This window comes from Bos taurus, chromosome 3 (genome assembly GCF_002263795.3).
Source record: "Bos taurus isolate L1 Dominette 01449 registration number 42190680 breed Hereford chromosome 3, ARS-UCD2.0, whole genome shotgun sequence".
NCBI classification, from domain to species: Eukaryota; Metazoa; Chordata; class Mammalia; order Artiodactyla; family Bovidae; genus Bos; species Bos taurus.
In genome coordinates this window covers 115,313,045-115,332,232 of record NC_037330.1, presented here as the reverse complement: position 1 = coordinate 115,332,232, position 19,188 = coordinate 115,313,045, and the positions used below count along the sequence as shown (strand labels likewise).

Sequence of the window (19,188 nt, the reverse complement as noted above, 5' to 3'; positions counted from 1 at the left end):
ATGCAGGAGACATAAAGAAACTCGGGTTCCACCCCTGGGCCGGGAAGATCTCCGGGAGGAGGAAATGGCAGCCCACTCCAGTCTTGTCTGGAGAACTCCACAGAAAAAGGAGGGACTCCACGCACCAAGGGCTCACCATGCATATAGCGGCGTGCTCAGCCACTTCAGTCATGTCCAACTCTGCGACCCCAGGCACTGCAGCCCCCCAGGCTCCTCTGTCTACGGAATTCTCCAAGCAAGAATTTTGGAATGGGTTGCCATTTCCTCCTCCAGGAGATCTTCCCAACCCAAGGATCAAACCCGAGTTTCTTACGTCTCCTGCATTGGCAGGTGGGTTCTGTACCACTAGCGCCACCTGGGAAGCCCCGTAAACACACACCCTATAAATACATATGAATGTATGTGTACATATATGTACAGACATATGTATACACACATATAATTAAGTCACTTTGCTGTACAGCAGAAATTAAACACAGCATTGTAAATCAACTATGCTTCAATTAAAAAAAAAAGTGCGAACAGCAGGAGGAGGGAAGGAGACTGCTCTCAGTGGTTCTCCGCGCCAGCCTACACACCAGTTCCCCCGTCTCTGAAGGTGTCTTGTGAAACCCCGTGGACTTCCGCCTGTCTCACCTGTGATGCCGGGGCCCGCCCCATGCCTGCATGCTGAAACTGCCCCGTCCCCAAGTGAAGCCGGAGGCTACCTGTTTCAAGTGGAAAGACTCTAGGCCTCCCGAAGGGTGGCCAGTGCCAACACGAGCTCCTACAGGATTCGAGAACGTGTCCAGGTGCCAGCGCAGACGCAGAGCTGTCATCCTACCCACTGACTCCTCTTCCCCTTAAGCAGAAAACACTCGAAGCCAACCGGCCTTCTTCAGCAAACTAAAAGACAGCATTTCCAGAAGCCAGGCTGCCAGGCTGAACACTTTCATTTCATTTCCCTGGGAACTATCACAGCCAAATAGGTCTTGTGAATTCCCCTTTTCCTTGAGACATAAAGTCATTTGGTACCCGGCTTCTGGGCTAATGAAAACCGATTCCAGGCTAGCGACATAGGCCAAAACAAATGCGTGCGTTCGAGTCCTGTTGTGTAATGAGGAAGTTTAATTAAGGCCCCACATTACAGCTGTAAATGTTCCTTTATATAATAAGGTCTAAATGAAACTGAACCTAATCAAAGTTACAATTCCTTCATTAGCAAATTACAAACAAGAGCGCACAGCTGACACACCGGCTATGATTATCACAACTAATTGCCTCGTTGCTGCAAACCAGCCTGAAACCGTGTTCAGATGTCCGTCTGCGAGAGCAAATTAGGGCCACGTCGGGCTATTCCTGTGATCACAAGGGGCTCTTGTACGGGGATCTGATTTACCCCTGTCGCCTGGCGGCCAGCGGCCCAATCAAAGCCGCGCTACAAAGGCAGCCTTTGAAGCCAGCGAGTCTCGAAACGCACTCCATACGCAGGCGGGCAGACTGCACTTCATTAGGCCTGTTGTCACATTTCCCCTCTTCTTATTCTAATGATCCTATTTTAATACACACAGGAACCTCTTCTAATTGATGTCAAGTGAGTGACTTCTACATTCATCAGCGGAGCACATCAAACAAACCTTGGCGCGCGAGCCAGCCTCACGGCGAGGAGAGGCCCGGGGTGTGTCTCCAGCTACAGGGCCGGGCAAGGGGGGAGCCGCGTTACCTGTTTAATTGGGATGGCTCGACCGCTCCCGATGCTGTCCGCCCGACTCTCCAGGCCTTTCTTCTCTTTGTCTGGGTCACTCCCTTTCCGAGACTGAAAAGCAAAAATAAAGTTAGCATTTGGGGAAGGGCTGCGGTTCACAGACTGGGGAGGTGAAACCCACCTGCATAGCTTCTGCAAAATACATAGGCCCTGAAGAAGCCCTGCACAAGCTGTGTGTGTACCCCCATGTACAAGCTGTGTGTGTATCCACGTGTACCAGCTGTGTGTGTACCCACGTGTACCCCCATGTATGAGCTGTGCATGTACCGACATGTACCAGCTGTGCGTGTACCCACGTGTACCAGCTGTGTGTATGTACCCACATAGATGAGCTGTGTGAGTACCCCCATGTACGAGCTGTGTGTGTATCCACGTGTACTGGCTGTGTGTGTACCCACATGTACCAGCTGTGTGTACCCATGTGTACCAGCTGTGCTTGTACCCCCGTGTACGAGCTGTGCATGTACCCACGTGTACCAGCTGTGTGTATGTACCCATATGTATGAGCTGTGCATGTACCCCCATAAATGAGCTGTGCATGTACCCCCATGTACTAGCTGTGCGTGTACCCATGTGTACCAGCTGTGCATGTACCCACGTGTACCAGCTGTGTGTGTACCCCCATGTACGAGCTGTGCGTGTACCCCCGCGTACGAGCTGTGCGTGTACCCCCATGTATGAGCTGTGTGTGTACCCACGTGTACCAGCTGTGTGTGTACCCCCGTGTACCAGCTGTGCGTGTACCCACATGGATGGGCTGTATGTGTACCCATGTACACGCACACACATCCCAGGAACAGACTGCTGTGCGTCCATTGTCACCGAGCCATCACGTTACAGGGAATTTTCTAAACTTTCCTTCCCACTTTTCCACTGCAAAATCATCTTTTAATTCTTTTGCAAAGAAGTTCAAAATTCAATTACGAGAAACCAATGGACCATACAGGAAAGTAACGCCCAACAGGAAAACACATTCCAAAGCTGCAGTTAAATCCAGCCGAGGAGAAAAGGACTCCTCGCTGCTTATTTGGGAAACCTGTGACATAAATGTATATATTTAATTAACATCTGAAGGATTTTAAAAATTCTATTAACGTCTCAGCTGTGCAATTCAACGGGATACTCCTAATTCATATCGAGCTGCCATTAACGTTCCTTTTTATTGCTTCTGGAGAGTCAGAAAAGAGCGAATTCAAAGTTAAACTAGTGTTAAGATACCACAGAAAATAACCAAGGGGAAAGAAAGTTGAAGATCTCTTTGGGGGTAAAATATCAGTACTTTGGGGGAAAATGAGTGGCTTTGTTTGCCAAGTTCCTGACAGTTTTCTTGGCAATAATGACGTGCATGCATGCCCAGGAGGAGGGCGGCCAGCAGGGAGGGTGTCAATGGGGGCCCCAGGGAAGCCACCCCAGGACACCATGACCTGGGGACATTGAAGGAGCAACCACAGCCAAGTCTCCATTGCTTGGTGGCATGAGAAACTGTGAGCACGATGATTTTCTGACAGATTTATTTTATTATGAGAGAAAGATCTGAGACTCGTCCTCCTTAATAACTGTGCTGACAAGTGACAACTCCACTCCATTACTTTTCAATGGGAACATTACTCACGCAATATTGAAAATGGAGAAACATTTCCATGTGCTTTTCAAATCTGAGATGATATATGAAATGAGCAGACTTTGTGGTGTCCAGTGCGGCAACGAGGCGCTAATGAAATCCCGTTTTAAAGGGTGTGAGATGGTGCAGCTGATATATGTGTATATATATATTTTTAATATTAAAGGGAGTGATGTCATGGGGCATGAGGAGAAAAGCTCCCATGATGTAAACCCAGATCAGGGACTGCAACGAGCCCTCGGGCTCCACAGAAGACAGGCTTCCCTGATGAGGCTAAGAAGCTGGCATTATCTACCGAGCACCTACTCAGAGCCAGGCACTGCGCACCTGCTTTTCTTTAGGATCCTAGAAGCTTGGAGAGAGGTACCAGGAAACGAACAAGCAACACACAGAAAGTGGTGGAAGAATGAAGAACGTGATGTTTAACCTTTGGGCTCGGTGGGAAGTAATTCCTTGTCATGAACTTTAAAGAGTTAGGAGCTCACTTTTCTCTTTAATTAATTAACTGTTTAATTAATAACCTGCGGTAAGAGCTATGTAACAGCTTTTATATAAGTTCTCTTTCCCCTATGTCTCAGTTCATGAGAAAGCTGGAATTTGAGGTTTCTATTTGTAAACGAGCTTCAAAGCTCACAGGGATGACATTTAAAATGGTTTCAAATCAGTAGAGACGACTAATGGTACTTTGGAATTTTAAGAACTCTGAATTTCTAAATCTGGAAATCTGTCTTCATTATTCTCTATTAATCAGAATAATTAACAAAACAAACATTAAAAGAAAAAAATTAACATCTTCCTCAAGGCAGCACATCTGTCTCCACAGCCACTCTGTTGTCAGAGAATTCCAGATTCTAGAGGAAGCAGGATCAGGAACTAAACTCCACGTCTGATCACATACCCTGAGATGAATGAGGTAGAAACTGAGGGAAAACTTCCCCGCCAAAATGCAGCAGAAATTCCCGATGACTCTCACACTTGGCTGGAGAGAACCATAAAACTAAAACTTCATGGACAGAGTGGTGATAATTTGTTAGGCAGAAGGGTTTACTGTCTCTCCATCCTACAGTGACTTTTGGTACAGCAGTCTGCGATATATTTCATAAAACAGAAATCCAACAGCCAAACTGCAACAAACCCGTTGGACATAAAACACCGCAGCACGTATGGATTCCCAGGAAGTTCTCCTGCTATGTCTGCCAGCCCTGAGACTACAGCACCCACAGCACAGCCTCACAATGCCACTCAAAAGGCTCCGCGAAAGCGTCAGATCCAAAGCTGCCCTGGGTACCGCTGCTGGGGGGTCAGGAGTGAGTGTGCAAGGCACCCGCCTGGCACACCACCAGAACCCTAACAAGAGTTTATCACACCCAACACAGAAAGCCACGGGGGGCCGGGAGAGCGACCGCAGAGCCTCTGCACAGTGAACGCAGCAGAAAGGAAGGCTAGGATAAACCTAATCACCACCTCCTTCGTCAGACACACGTTCAGCCGCCCCTCAGGTGATAAAGACAGCTGTGAGGGGCGCCCCACCAGCGGCCTGCTCCCGAGAACAAGGAGCATCACGGCCAAGTGCCCTCGCTACCACACTGAGACCCGGCTTCCCCCCTGCAACTGATGAGCGAGTCCAAGCCTGCTGGAGCGCACGTCACAGGACCCTCGCTCCCTGCCCTGCAGAAGACAAAATACCGTTCAAACAGGTCTATTTATGCTATCAATCCTCTGCCTTATTTTTTACAGAGAGTCTCTATGAACTGGGTAATGGCTTTTCACAATCTTTGGTTACTGGGTATGCTTGGCTCTATTCTGGGGTGTCGGCATTATATGGCAAGCTTTGAGAAATAAGCATGTAAGTGACATCAGGATTATAAATTGTCCACCGGACAATTTGCGGACACATAGAGGAGTGAGTTTAAGCCGTGGACGCAGATAACAGACACTGCATCCAAAGGAATGCCGATCCCCAGATGGGGGGCTGGGGGGGTAGGGGGATGGATATTCTGGAGGTGCACTCTTTATCTATGACGGGGTTATTCCTAGAAGTAGCAGCAGCAGTGGCAGAAAAATGCTCGCAGTCTATGAGCTGCAGGGTGAGTATATGCATGTGTTTTAAAATTCCTGTATGTTTGAAAATACTTACTAATAAAACATTTGAACCACATGTTAATAAATCAGGGCTATGAAACTACTCATCCTAAGAGCATATATTACAGAAGCAGGAATTCGATGGATATAGCCTTTAAATATTTTTTTCAAAATAATTTTTTTTTCAAAGAAACAAGCAAGATACAATATCATTCAGCTTTTTTATTAGTGACTGATGGTTCCTACTGCCAACAGAACACAAAACTTGCTACTATAAGAGAGATCTGCAAGTTTGTAGTCTTTTGTAAAAGGTGTGTGTGATTTATTTTTGCTCAGATTTTTGCTTATTTTTGCATGTGTGTGTATACAGACAGAAGCATCTGGGACTGAAGAACATTAGCCCAGGGTGGCACACTACAGGTCATTTATAAAATTTATAAGCACGGTGTTTGCAGACTGGTGCGTGTACAACTTAATTAACGCTGGCCTCTTTAGGAGGATCTTCGTAAGTAAGGAAAACGAAGCTCCTTCATCTGGGCATTACCGTCCCAGCCTGAGTGGGTTTTTATTCACTAAGATTGGTCGATGTAGGGCACTTCCGTCCTCCTAATACACATTTTTCAATAAATGCGCTTTTCGCTAATTGAAGCCAGTGATTACTAACAATCGCCAGGGATGAGGAGGTTATGACATTTTACATATTTAAGAATAGGAGCAAGCCGGTAACAAGGAGAATCTAGTTTCTTAATTGGCCACGATTTCGAAATCAATTTGCCTCTTGTCATTCCCTGGGTGACACTGACATCTAGTGGAGTTATCACTTCTGAGATCTTCAGCGTGCAACGCCCACCCGTCACCATCACCATCACGCCGGCGCTTTGTTCGGTGTCAAAGCTGGCAGTGATGAAGATGCAGGTTTTCAGTCTTCTTCAACGCCATGAGCAAACCTGCCGTGAAGGTAGCTTCTTCATGACCCCGATTCCTGTTCCCACTAGGATCAACAGTGCAATGGATTCAGCTTCTGAAAGGATTTACTCTCAGGCCACTTTCCAACACGGAGAGATCGAGCCTCGACCCTGCCCTGGTTCACAGGCAGGCCCTCGCCTCCATCACCAGCTGCATTAATTACGACACGATCAATGGGGATTTCCAGTCACCATAAGGACGGGTCTGCACTGGTTCTGGCCCTGCCCCACCTGGCCTGGACAGCTGGCCGCTGTCTGGGCGCCTGGACTCAGTGTATACATGTGTGCACGGCTCCAACTGCGGAGGTGGGGGTCCCATCCGTCTGCTCTCCTCTGGGCGGGCAGCACCCCCATCGCCGTCCACCTCCTCTTGAACCCAGGTTGACTCTGACGACACCCACGCCTGATGGAAAACAAATCTGGCCGTGCAGACAGCAGCAGGGAAGGGCAGGCTTATCACCTGAGTTATCTGTTTATCTGTTATGAACAGTTATCACCTGTTCATCTGCTTCTTCCTGCCTTAAACATGTCTCCTTTGGCAGGTACCCAGTGGGCAGGGCCCAGGACACTACTTTCCAGCACCTTCAGACCCCAGAGGTGCCCACATAGGTGTGGGATGGAATGTGCTGGAGCAGCCCCATTTCAAAGAGACTTCCCAGCTTCTTGCCTCTTGCCTTGAAGACAGACCAAAGCCAATGACCAAGAAAGGTGACCCTGAGGAGGTGTCGTGAGCCTGGGTGTCCCGTCCTCCTGCCATGCCCTAGAAGAAGTGTCAAACACACAGAACATGCCCTGGCCCACATTCCAGGGCCCCTCCTCCCTGCTATGCCGGTGTCCCGCTCACGGCCCACCTGCCCTCTCTGCGCCTTCAGCAGTGGGCTCTCCTCAGGTCCCCGGAGCCCTGGGTCAATCCACGGCCTGTTCTCTGAGGTGACCCCGCCTCACCTGGAAGCCCCCACCTGGGTGTGCACACGTGTGACAGGTGGATGGATAAGCCACGAGTGCTGTTTAGGTGACTGCTGCTGTTCTCAGCGTGTCTGAAGAAATCCCACAGTGCAGCGTCTCGTAGTGGATGTCTCTAAGCATATCAGGTAGGTCCCTGCATTTTGCACACACCTAAGTACCTCCCTCCCAATCTACAGCCACTTTTGCTTATGCACTAATGTAAGTCACTCCATAACACTGGGGTGGTGAGATAAAAATGAAAGCAAAGGACTCGTCACCCCTACAGGGAATCTTCTAGCAACCTCTCTGCAACTACTGCTGTTTCCGGTTCAGAGAGGTTGAGTTCCTTGCCCAAGGTCACACAGCCCCAGGCAGTGGAGGCCAGGGGCTGAGCCTGTCTGATCCTCACTCTGGCCCTCCAACAGCAGCGGCTGCCGGAACTTACATGGCATGGGGCAAGGAGCTGAGGAAGGGAGCAGTTGTGAGGAGGGAGTGCGTGCTGCTGGCAACACAGCCCGGCAACGAAGACCATCTGATGGGAAACTGTCGTGGACATGGTGGAGGGGGCCAGGGGTCCGCTGTGCCTGGCGCCCTCCTTCACCATGGAGAACGCCATCTCCAGGGACTTCTGCGGCTGTCCAACAGTAAGATTCCCCACTTCCAATACAGGGGGCGCAGGTTCGATCCCTGTCCAGGGAACTAAGATCCCACGTGCTGCACCACCAAAATAACAAACAAACAAACCCCTGCCATCTCCAAATCAGGGCAGTGGGTCAGATAACAGACTTGTGGCTACCTCTGTAGAAGCCTCCTTTAGCTCGAGCCAGGAAATATTGAACTTCTTTGCACTGAAGTCAGTTATAATCAATCAAGAAAAAGGGTCAGTCACTCAGTCGTGTCCAAATCTTTGCAACCCCATGGACGGTAGCCTGCCAGGCTCCTCTGTCCGTGGGATTCTCCAGGCAAGAATACTGGAGTGGGTTGCCATTCCCTTCTCCAGGGGATCTTCCCAACACAGGGACCAACCAAGAGGAGAAATCACCTGGCTGGAAACAGAGCACCCTGACGCTGTATGCTAGAGTTGAGCAACTTTCTAAGACAAGTCAAATTTTTGTTTCTAAGACAAGACACTGGATGCTGGAGACATCTTTTTTGTGCGGCCAGCCTGTGCACTGTGGGATGTTGAACGCCTCCGTGGCTGGTACCCAGACTAGAACTCTGCAAGACCACGCCCACACCCCCCCACCCCACCCCAAGCTGAGACAACTCAGACCTTCTCCAGAAACTGCCAAACTCCTGGCAGAGCAAAAGCATCTGGATGAGAAGCCCTGGTTTGAAAGCTTGTATACTCATAATGCACAGACCTAGTCCCAGGAGGGAAAGTGTTCTTCTCAAGTCAAATGACTCCAGCCATGCACGGCAGTAGCTCTGCCCCGAGTTCTGAGTCTGGAGTTCTGGGCTCAACTGCAAAGCCTTCTCCACCATTGATTGGTAATGTCTTTTGTGTGTAAGGGGATGGACAGGGTGGCCACGCTTTTGTGTCCTCTGTTGTAAAGGGGACAGCCCAACCGCTCAGGGAGCTTTTAAAAAACTATACACGCCTGGTTCCCATGCACAGATTCCGAGCTCATAAACCTGAGCCCTGAGAGCTGATGCACACCAGAGCCCTGCATATGGTTCTGAAGAAAATTCCAAGTGGACAGGCCTGTGAGCCTCTACAGACCCCGAGGAAGTCCTCGGCGCTCCAGCCTAAGGAGCAGGGGGTTTGTCCGCCTATAGGGCTTACACATCTCATCTCGAAGGCTGGATGCGCACGTGCGGGGAGTCCTGGCAGTCTGCCACCTGCACGTGTCTAACGGGAGACTAAGAGAGTCGCAGGACCAGGGACACCTTTATCCGACTCCTGGCTCTTCGTTTCTGACTCCCTGCAACTGAGCACGTCCCAGCTTGCTCAGCACCCGCACCTCGGCATCCCGCAATATTCTGAGACGCCCACGGAACTCAGCGCCCTTCCTGACCACCTGGCGGCCAGAGGACCACTCGGTGACCGTCTCGGGACCCACGCTCCGAGCCCCGGGGAACACTCACAGTGAAGAGGTTGGACCGGCGCTTGGACTGCTTGCGGACGGGCGTGGGCGTGTTGGCTGCGGGCGGCACGTCGATGCGGAGCTCCTTCTGGCTGGTGCTCGGCGTGGACGGCACGGAGGAGGAGTAGTCGCTCAGGCTCCCGCCGCCGTTACTCGTCTGCAACGATCCGAAGCCAAGGCTGCGTTAGGGACCCGCCCCGGGAGCCTCACTCACCACCTGCGTGGGACCGTAAGTCACACACAGCAGGTGCAGCCGGACCGGCGCGCCGGCCCCTCCCACTGGCTGGTGGCATCGGCATGAAGGATGCTCGGTGTCCTTCTAGAAGAGAGCGATCAGCTCGGCGTCATTTCAGCTAAGAAAAGGGACTGAAGGCAGGGAAATCTCTTTCGTTTAATTTTTCTTCAGAGTGAAAATGTAATTATTTTCTATTTCCTCTGAAAAAGGAAGGGACTGGTTGAACTAAGTGGTTTCCGTGGTTCCCTTCACTGCGCTAGATTAGAGGCAGAAAGAGCACAATTGTGCCCCAGAGGACCAGAACTCACATTTTGAAAATGACCTCTTAGAGGGATAAATCGGGAGACTGGGATTGACACATACACACTACTATATATAAAAAGATGACTAATAAGGACCTGCTGCACAGCACGAGGAATAATGCTCAACACTCTGTAATGGCCTCTATGGACAAAGAATCTAAAAGAGAAGGGATGTATGTATTAATACGTGTATAAATGACACTCTGCTATACAGCAGAAATTAATGCAATGCTGTGAATCAATTATATTAAAAAAAAAGTTTTAAAAAAAGAAAATGACCTCTTAGAAATGTGGATGCATCTGGAAGATACTTCAAAATTCAGAGAGAATTGTAGATGCCAGTGGTGGGGACGTTAACAGCCTTGACGGTACCTTTGTAGGGCCCTCCTGTAAATGCACTTCCCTTCTCCTCAAGGAACCAAACAGAGGTTGCCTAACCTTCTCGCTAAATCTGTTTAAAAAGTATCAACATAACACCTGTCTGAGAAATGTAAACCGAAGACAGGACAGCAGGCAAAGATAAGCCAACCGTTCCTCTCTGGGATTTTGGTTAGGTTCTTCAAAGTGACTTATATATTATTTGCTTCCAAATAAACAGCAAAATGTTGCACTAGAAAGATACTAGCGGGACTTCTCTGGTGGTCCAGAGGTTAAGATCCTTCTTCGAGAAGCTAAGTTCCGACATGCACACACGTGGCCAAAAAAACCCATAAAATATAAAACAAGGGAAGCATTATTGTAACATTCAGCAAAGACTTAAAAAAAAAAGTTATCAGTTTCCATAGGGCCATAAGGGAAAAGGGGACTCTAACCCAGAACTGCTACCATCTTGAAGCATATTGTGGGATGAGCCAATGAGATTTACCCACAACTGCTCAGCCTACAAGCAGACGAGAACAAGGACTAACTCGGGGTCATTTAAATCAAGAGCAGAGACAGCATGGAGATGGGAGCATTAAAGACTGATTCCCATAAAAACCACTGGGCCACAGCAGTTTCTGAAGATGTTATGTGAGCTACAGACACGCTGTTATTTGCAAAGTTGAAACAAACAGGAAATCCACCTTGGAGCTGGGTGAGCACCCTCTTTGGCAGGCATGTCCTCCCGGGCTCGTACCTGCCTTTCAGCCCAGCCTCTCAGGGGACCGACATACCTGGCTGATGTGCACGGCGGACACCTGTGCGGAGCAGACTGACGAGTGGCTGGGCGAGTTGGGGAGGGACTTGCAGGGACCTATGGACAGCTGCTGCTTCTTCCTCGTGGCGACAATCTTCTGGGCAACTGAGGGCAAGGAGACAGAGGAGGTCTCTGTGAGGCCGCTCTCCAAACCCAGGGCACGTGGCAGAGGCCCAGGACCGCCCCCATCATCCACTGTCCCCCGGGTCCACAGTTAACATAATTCCCGACTTTCAGTCGAGCACAGGATGACCAGAAGAGACACGCCATTCCCTGGGGCTTCCCCTGGTCCATCCCCCTGCCCCCCAGATAAACGTGGCCACGCAGGCAAGTCCTGGCCAATAGGATGTCAGCAGGAGGGTCATGTGGCAGCATCCCGGAAGCTCCCTCAAGAGAGATGCCCTTGGCCTATTTCTCCCTTATGACCTTTTCCTTCCAGCTGCAGCCCTGGCAGTGACCTTGGGGGGTAGAAGCCACACTTGGTGGGACATAAGCCCTTGACAGCCCTGTGCAGACTGCCTCAGAAGCTTTATAGGTAAACCACAAAAAATACACATCTATCTTGTTTAAATCATTCTAATGATTTTTTCTCCCCAATTACTTGCAGCAAAAATCATCCTAAATAAGACAGGGGAATTTAAACCAAATCCTTTTGGGAACCAAAAAATCTATTTTATTTATTTATTTATTTATTTATTTTTGCATAGCCTAAAGAATTACTCTCAACTCTACAAGTGACCGCATAGAATTATATTCAAGGACATGTAATTATCTCAAATATTTTTTTTAATTTAAATATACAGCTACACACATTGAAAGTTTATCTTAATCAATACAAATCTAAATTCCACCAGTCATAACTTCTGGCAAATAGGCTGGCTGATAAGGCATACTGGATTTAATTGGAAAGGAAGTCAAGGATTAGAAAACTCTTCCTACACCAATAGGTGTCACTACAGGAGAATAACTGCAGGTTTTATTTGAGTAGACGTGTGTCTTTGGGGACGAGCTGTAATTAAGTTCAATGATATTCAATCCTTGTCTTTGCCCAGAGTGGCTATTTTTAAAGACATCCATGCAAAGGAACACGCACTGCCCCCAGCAGCAGGTTATGACACAGAAGGAGCACACAGTGGCCGCGGATCATTTCTTGTCCAAATGAATACAGTGTTAATAAGGAGCTGGTTTGTCCACAGCTCACGGCTTTCATGTAAATGAATGATGTATAAACATGATTAAGTGGAAATGCAATATATAAAAAATGGCTCACAGAGACCAAACAGCAGCCTCATCAGTTACATCCCACCTCCGATAGGCCTCTTATCATCCTGAAAGGATGATATCAATTAATTTATCTTCCCATAGTGTATTGATCATAACCTTCATCAGCTAATCATGTTTAAATTACAGAGGAATATCGCAGCACTCTGTCATTTCAAAGCCATTGGCGTATTGATCTGGGGTCTTTGAAGATGCACATTCGAATATTTCAAAAATCATTATGCGAACTCGAAACTAAAACCCAAGAACAGCTCCCAACACCTGCAAAACATGTGCTGTATAGGTGAGCTGAGATTCCGAGACCGAAAGTTAAATAACTTACAATCACGACCGTCAGGGTGACCGCCAATTTACTTCCATTAAAAAACAAAAAGAAAGAACTTTTTTATTTTGATGATCAACTCTAATAATGCATTTTTATTCTCCTCCTGACCTCAGAGCTACTATTCAGTTGGATGACCATACAGGATTTCATCTTAAATCTCACAGAAAAAGCGTAAACATCAGAATTAAACAGGGCAAAACTATTTGGACAACTCTATAGACATTCTCTAAGTGTTTTACACTCTAAGGGGGAGAGTTGAGAAACTTTCTAAAACAAGTCAAACACATTATTAAAATCCTCATTTTATGACACTCCAAATGGAAAAGAATTTTCTCTCCTCCTCACACGGAGGCTAGAAAGAGCAAGTCCATGGGCAGAGAGAACCTTTACCCATAAGACTCCCACATGGGGACTGAAAGGGCCGTGCAAAGCATCAACCACACATTAAGTACCAAGGTTCTTCTGTCCATGCAATTACGGCTTTGCCACATTTATAACAAAATATGAAGTCACAGCCTCTAATAACTCATAGCATTCTTTTAAGCCTAACTAGAACTTTTAACTCTATTTGTTTTATTTCACCATTATTTTTATGTCTACCCACAGACGGAAGCAAGGAAATGAGTTACAAATATTTTGTGCTAAAATACATAGACTGCATCAGAAATACAGGATAACCCATCAAAGTGGGGGGCACTTCCTAGGGGACAATGGAAGTATCGGACTCAAGAAGGACGAGGAGACACAGTGACTGTTTTGTGAGGCTGAGCCACCTTCTTTTTCACAGTGAAAAGCCTCCCGCCCACTGTGGCCACAGAGCTGGGTTGGGCCACGTACGTGGATGAGGCCTCCTCCCCAGTAACAGCTCACGGGAAATGGGGTCCCAGAGCAGGGAGGCTCTGTTCTGTAACTCCAGTCATCAACTGCGCCTGATATCTGTTCTCCTGTAACTATAGCCATCAACTGCGCCTGATATCCAGAACATCTGAAGGTCAGTCGACTTAAAACATGAATCTTACTTACCCCTCAGATTACACTGGCTGGGCAATCTTTATAATCACTGAGTTTTGTCTGCATTTAATCACTCCACAAGTGAATGTTACATATTTTATATAAGTACATGCAATGAATGAATAAAACAGAAACACAATCACTTGAGCTGACTTAAAAGGATCTGGACCCTTTATCATCAAGCTGTGATGTTTTGCCAGTTTTGGCGCCATGCTTTTGTATAAAGCTGCCACAGGAGCTAAGCCCAAGTCTGAAATGCTGTCGGGGTCAGACCCTGAAATTGTTTCCTCCCTTCCCAGGTGTTGTTGCTGTTCAGTCGCTGAGTCGTGTCTGACTCTTTGCGACTGCATGAACAGCAGCACGCCACCAGACGCTAACCAATCTCATCAACCTGGTATTCTAACAGCAGTGCTTGGTGCTGTCTTAAAAGTCGCTTCCTAGGGACTAACATACAATGTGATAAAACATAATCAACACTGCTCTTGTTACAGATGAAAGTCATTAACAGAGTGCATTCTAGGTGCTCTCATCAAAGGAAGATATGTTTCCATTTCTTTAATTTTTTATCTATATGAGGTGGTGGATGTTCACTAAACTCACTGCGATATCATTTCACGATGCAAGTTGAGTCACTGCACTGTGTACCTTACATGGTGTGTCGGTTATAGCTCAGTCAAACTGGAAGGGAAAAATATTAAATACACTCAAATATAAACAAATGAGTGAGTAAGTATCGCACCCTCCACAATTTTGAAGTTTTACTTGGGTGATAGATACCCTTTAACTGTATCCATAATCTCACTGTAGCAACTTCAAAAATAAGGAAGCAACTTCCACGACCTGGGAGAGGCCTGAGTGGCTACTGGGGGCTGGCAGTGGCCCCTTCTCGACCTGCGTGATGACCTTGAGATCTTTAGTTTTCAACTGTGCCCTTGATTATACTTTCACAAATATACTTCCCTTCTTCAATTAAAAAGAAGTTGATTCAAGAACTGAAGCAACCAGAAAAAGCGAGTTACACAGTTACTTTCTGCACAGATTTTGAATTTTCTATTGGAGAGATGATAAATGACACCCTTTAATTAGTGTGTAAAAATAAGACTCTCGGATAGCTCCCAAATAAGACCTCATTAAAACCTGGCCTAATGCCCAATTTCTGCTTCTTCTGGTTCTCAAATCATTTGCACTGAAGGAGGAGCAGAAAGAATGAGTCTGGTCCCCTCAAGGGAGTCAGGTCCACCGCTCACCAGGATCTGGGGGGCATCCTCCTCTCCTCCCCTCTCCCCCTTCTTTCCCTCCCCCACCACCTTTGACCTTTACACCTGAACAACGGGCCAGGAGGCTGAGCATCATGTCTGCCGCTGTTTAGCACCTAAGTCGTCTCTGACTCTTTGCAGCCCCGTGGACTGTAGCCCGCCAGGCTCCTCTGTCCATGGGATTCTCCAGGCAAGAATACTGTAGTGGGTTGCCATTCCCTTCTCCAGGGGATCTTTCCAACCCAGGGATCAAACCCGGGTCTCCTGCATTGGCAGGAGGATTCTTTACCGCTGGGTCACCAGGGAAGCCCTGAGCATCCTGTCTACTAACCCATTTAACCCGTACAGTCCCATTTTGCAGATGAGGAAAACAAGGCAGGGGGAGCCATCGGCAGAGGAGGGGCTCAGACGCAGTCCATCTGCCTCCAGGAGTGCTCGCAACACTGCCCCGCCAGACCCCGGCGCTCCCAGGACGGGCCTGTGCACCCTTCTGCCCTGTGCCGGCACAGACTCTCCCCGATGCCCCCTCCCTTGTGCTGACCACCACAACCCGGCTTCCTTCTCTGTGCCCTTGGTTGAAACCTGCCATTGCCAAGGTTGCTGGTGACCAGCTGGAAGCCCGGTCACCTCCTGCTTGACCTCTGGGCAGCCCTGGGCACCACTGACGGTTCCTCCTCCCCTGACACCGACTCTCAAGGGCTCCTCTCTGGCAGAACCTCTTTCGCAGCCTCCTTCGATGGACGTTTGGTGCCTCGAGGCTTCTTTCTTTGCCGTTTTCTCTTCCGGCCAAGGGCTCCCAAATCCATGCAGCCTTGCTCCGCGTCCTTCCTGCTTCTGGGACCGTGGATCCAACGACTGACTCTACACCCCCGCTCCAGATGCACCTCGACATCCATGTGGCCCAGCCTGGGTCTCACGCCGTCTCCCAACTCTAACTGTACCATCCCCTGCGACGCCAGGGCAGGGACAGAGGAGCCGGAAGAGATGGATTCTTCCACCAGAATTTCTCATAAATTCATCTTCATGACCACTGCCTGGACCCTAACTCTACCCGCCCGTGGCCGGCTCCTCAGGCAGCCTCCAAGGCCATTCCCCGTCCCTGCCGTCTCCAGCATCACTGCCGCCCACAGAACACGCTGCAGGCAGCCTCGTAAGGCTCTCCCTGACCTGCTTCTACTAACAGTCCTGCGACACGTCCCGTCATCACACCGATGTCAGAGCTGAAAGTTCTCAGCAAAACGGGGCTCTTCCATGTGGAGGAGTGGAGGGCTCTCCACTCCCGTTATTACTTCCCACGGAGCCAGGGACCCACAGCCCCAACTCTTTTGACCTCTCCCCAAGCCCTCCTGCGAAGGCCCGACCCACTTAAGTGACTGAAGTGGCTGCCAGCTTGGGACAGGCTGTGCCTTCTCCACCCCTGCAATCAGGAGCCATGTGCCTGGAGCTCAGGGGCAAGGCGAGGGCTGCCCTGCTGCTGGAACCAAGTCAGTCCATTTCTGGTTTTCACACAAGAAAACCCAGATGAGCGTTATTGCCTGGTACAGCTTTACCCATAACAAGGAATCATCTGACCCTCAGGGATCTTATCTCTTAATTGGCTCAGAACCCCAGAGGGGACAGGAGGCAATCCCAACTCGACGCGACCACCCTCCAGCCTCGCGGCCCACTGCCATGCCAGAGAGAACCCACCACACCTCCCACAACACACTACACAAGCTGCCACCATGGCCCAGACCTCACGGTCAGTTCCTCCTCAGAATCCATACCGCGAGCATCACCTCTCCTAGATAAGCTGTCCTCTCGAACCATGAGGTTCCTCCAGGGGGACCCTGCACCCCAAATACCCACAGGTGCTAGTGTTTTACCCAGGTCTTGACTGAGCACCAATGCATGTTTACACACACACACACAGGGGCACAGCAGTCAGGGCTGTGCTGAAGGCTGCAATTCTGCTTCTCAGCCCTGAATCCCTAGTGCCTGGGTATAGGAACTACTCCTCCCCAACCCAACACATGATCACTCACACCAGGTCCTGGCCTCAAGCTCTCTACTTACGGGACGAGGTCCCCGGACAGGGGTGTCTCTAACACTCCCCTTGAACGGTACCACTCGATGTCTGTGACATCCATAATTAAGCACCTAATTCAGTTCAATTGTTCAGTCATGTCTGACTCTGCATTCTCATGGACTGCAGCACGCCACGCCTCCCTGTTCATCACCAACTCCCGGAGCCTACCCAAACTCATGTCCATTGAGTCGGTGATGCCATCCAACCATCTCATCCTCTGTCGTCCCCTTCTCCTCCTGCCCTCAATCTTTCCCAGCATCAGGGACTTTTCAAATGAGTTAGCTCTTTGGATCAGGTGGCCAAAGTACTGGAGTTTCAGCTTCAGCATCAGTCCTTCCAATGAACGCTCAGGACTGATTTCCTTTAGGATGGACTGGTTGGATCTCCTTGCAGTCCAAGGGACTCTCAAGAGTCTTCTCCAACACCACAGTTAAGCATTTAAGCTTTTTAAAATTTCATTAGCCATGATGACATTTTTGGCATAGTCCAGTGAGTGTTAGCAAATGTAATCCGCAAGATATCTTCTCTCCTTTGAATGATTTACCGGAATCGGTCAATTAACAGGAATGTTCGAAGCGCCACCCAGGGGCCCAGAGAAGGAAGGGAAGGCAGGGGACGGGGTGTGTGACCTGGTCTCTCACCTCTCGGAGTCCCAAGCCGGAAGCAGTGTCCTAGGCACCTCATAACCAGAGCTCCAAGGTTCTAGCAGAGACAGGAGCACCAAGAACCACTTAAACACTGGGCTGGGCGGTCCCTTTTGCCCCATCCGTTCTTCACTCTACTTACTGAGATCCTACAACCCCACCAGCTCCCTGTCCAGGTCCCAGGGGAGCAGGGGCTTCTCCATCAGGCTGAGGACTGGCGACCCTCTCACCTGCCTTTCCCCAGTTCCCCGAGTGTACAGGAGACTTAACTCATTAACCAGGTGTGTAAGGATCTGCTCTTGGACATCCCCCAGCAAGACCCCATGAGCAACGTCTGCTTCCGTGGTGTGAACACTGCTGTAGGAGCAGTGCGGCCCCCATTCTCAGGCTGCGCTGGGGAGTGGGTGAGTCCGGGGCCTGGGGGAGCTGGGGGCCGCAGCTCAGCACAGCAGTGCAGGAGCAGGCATGGCTGACCGACATCCTGGAGCCACCATCAGATGCCAACTGGGGACTGAGTGTGAACCCGGCCAAGCCTGAGCAAGGGGGCGGTCTTCGGCTACTGGGAAGAGCTGGATGCAGGCTGTTGAGACCAGGAAAGGCGAGAGCTCTGAGTGAACAACATTAGATGGGAACTGAAGTATGAATGATTGATCTATTACAGGACTATTTCAATGTTTATAACAGGCACGCTTAGAAAAACCAACTAGCGTGAGATTATCCTTCAATTAAAAAATTTAAAAAATCAACTAGTGTGAGACTCTAATTTTTACTCCGCAAAAATATTTTAAAAGCACAGTTCGAGGCTGGGGGTCATTGCTGCTGTTGTGCAGTGGCTCAGTCGTGTCTGACTTCGAGGCTGGGGGTCATTGCTGCTGTTGTTCAGTGGCTCAGTCGTGTCTGACCCTTTGTGACCCCACGGCGTGCAGCACGCCAGGCTTCCCTGTCCTTCGCTACTTCTCAGAGCTCGCTCAGATTCTTGTCCTTTGAGTCGGTGATGCCATCCAGCCATTCCATCCTCTGCCTTCCCCTTCTCCTCCTGCCCTCAGTCTTTCCCAGCTTCAGGGTCTTTTCCAGTGAGTCAACTCTTTGCATGAGGTGGCCAAAGTATTGGAGTTTCAGCTTCAGCATCAGCCCTTCCAGTGAACACCCAGGACTGATCTCCTTTAGGATGGACTGGCTGGATCTCCTTGCAGTCCAAGGGACTCTCAAGAGTCTTCTCCAGCACCACAGTTCAAAAGCATCAATTCTTTGGTCCTGCTTACAGGGAGAGAAAATATTCCCCAGACGTCATAATAACAGGCCAGACTTATGTGAGTTTTGGGGCTGATTTTGTCTCAGTTTTGTGGTCCAGAAGTTAGTTTGAACCACACCTTCATGCAAGAGCCAGACTGAAGTAAATAGGAATATCTCTGGAAGAGGTGCTCTTAATCCAGGTCTCAGAATTC

At 49.2% G+C, this 19,188-nt stretch overlaps 1 protein-coding gene across 9 annotated transcripts in view; it reads right to left on the bottom strand.

Annotated features, from left to right (window-relative positions):
- Positions 1–19,188, bottom strand: part of AGAP1 (ArfGAP with GTPase domain, ankyrin repeat and PH domain 1) — a 561,115-nt gene that overhangs the window by 273,036 nt on the left and 268,891 nt on the right. For all 9 annotated transcript variants that reach the window (XM_024990256.2, XM_024990257.2, XM_024990258.2 and 6 more), the window contains 3 exons: positions 11,136–11,263; positions 9,446–9,601; positions 1,703–1,795 (listed from right to left, as the gene is read on the bottom strand). In XM_024990256.2, coding sequence (XP_024846024.1) covers positions 1,703–1,795; positions 9,446–9,601; positions 11,136–11,263 — 377 coding nt within the window. The remainder of the gene's footprint in view (positions 1–1,702; positions 1,796–9,445; positions 9,602–11,135; positions 11,264–19,188) is intronic.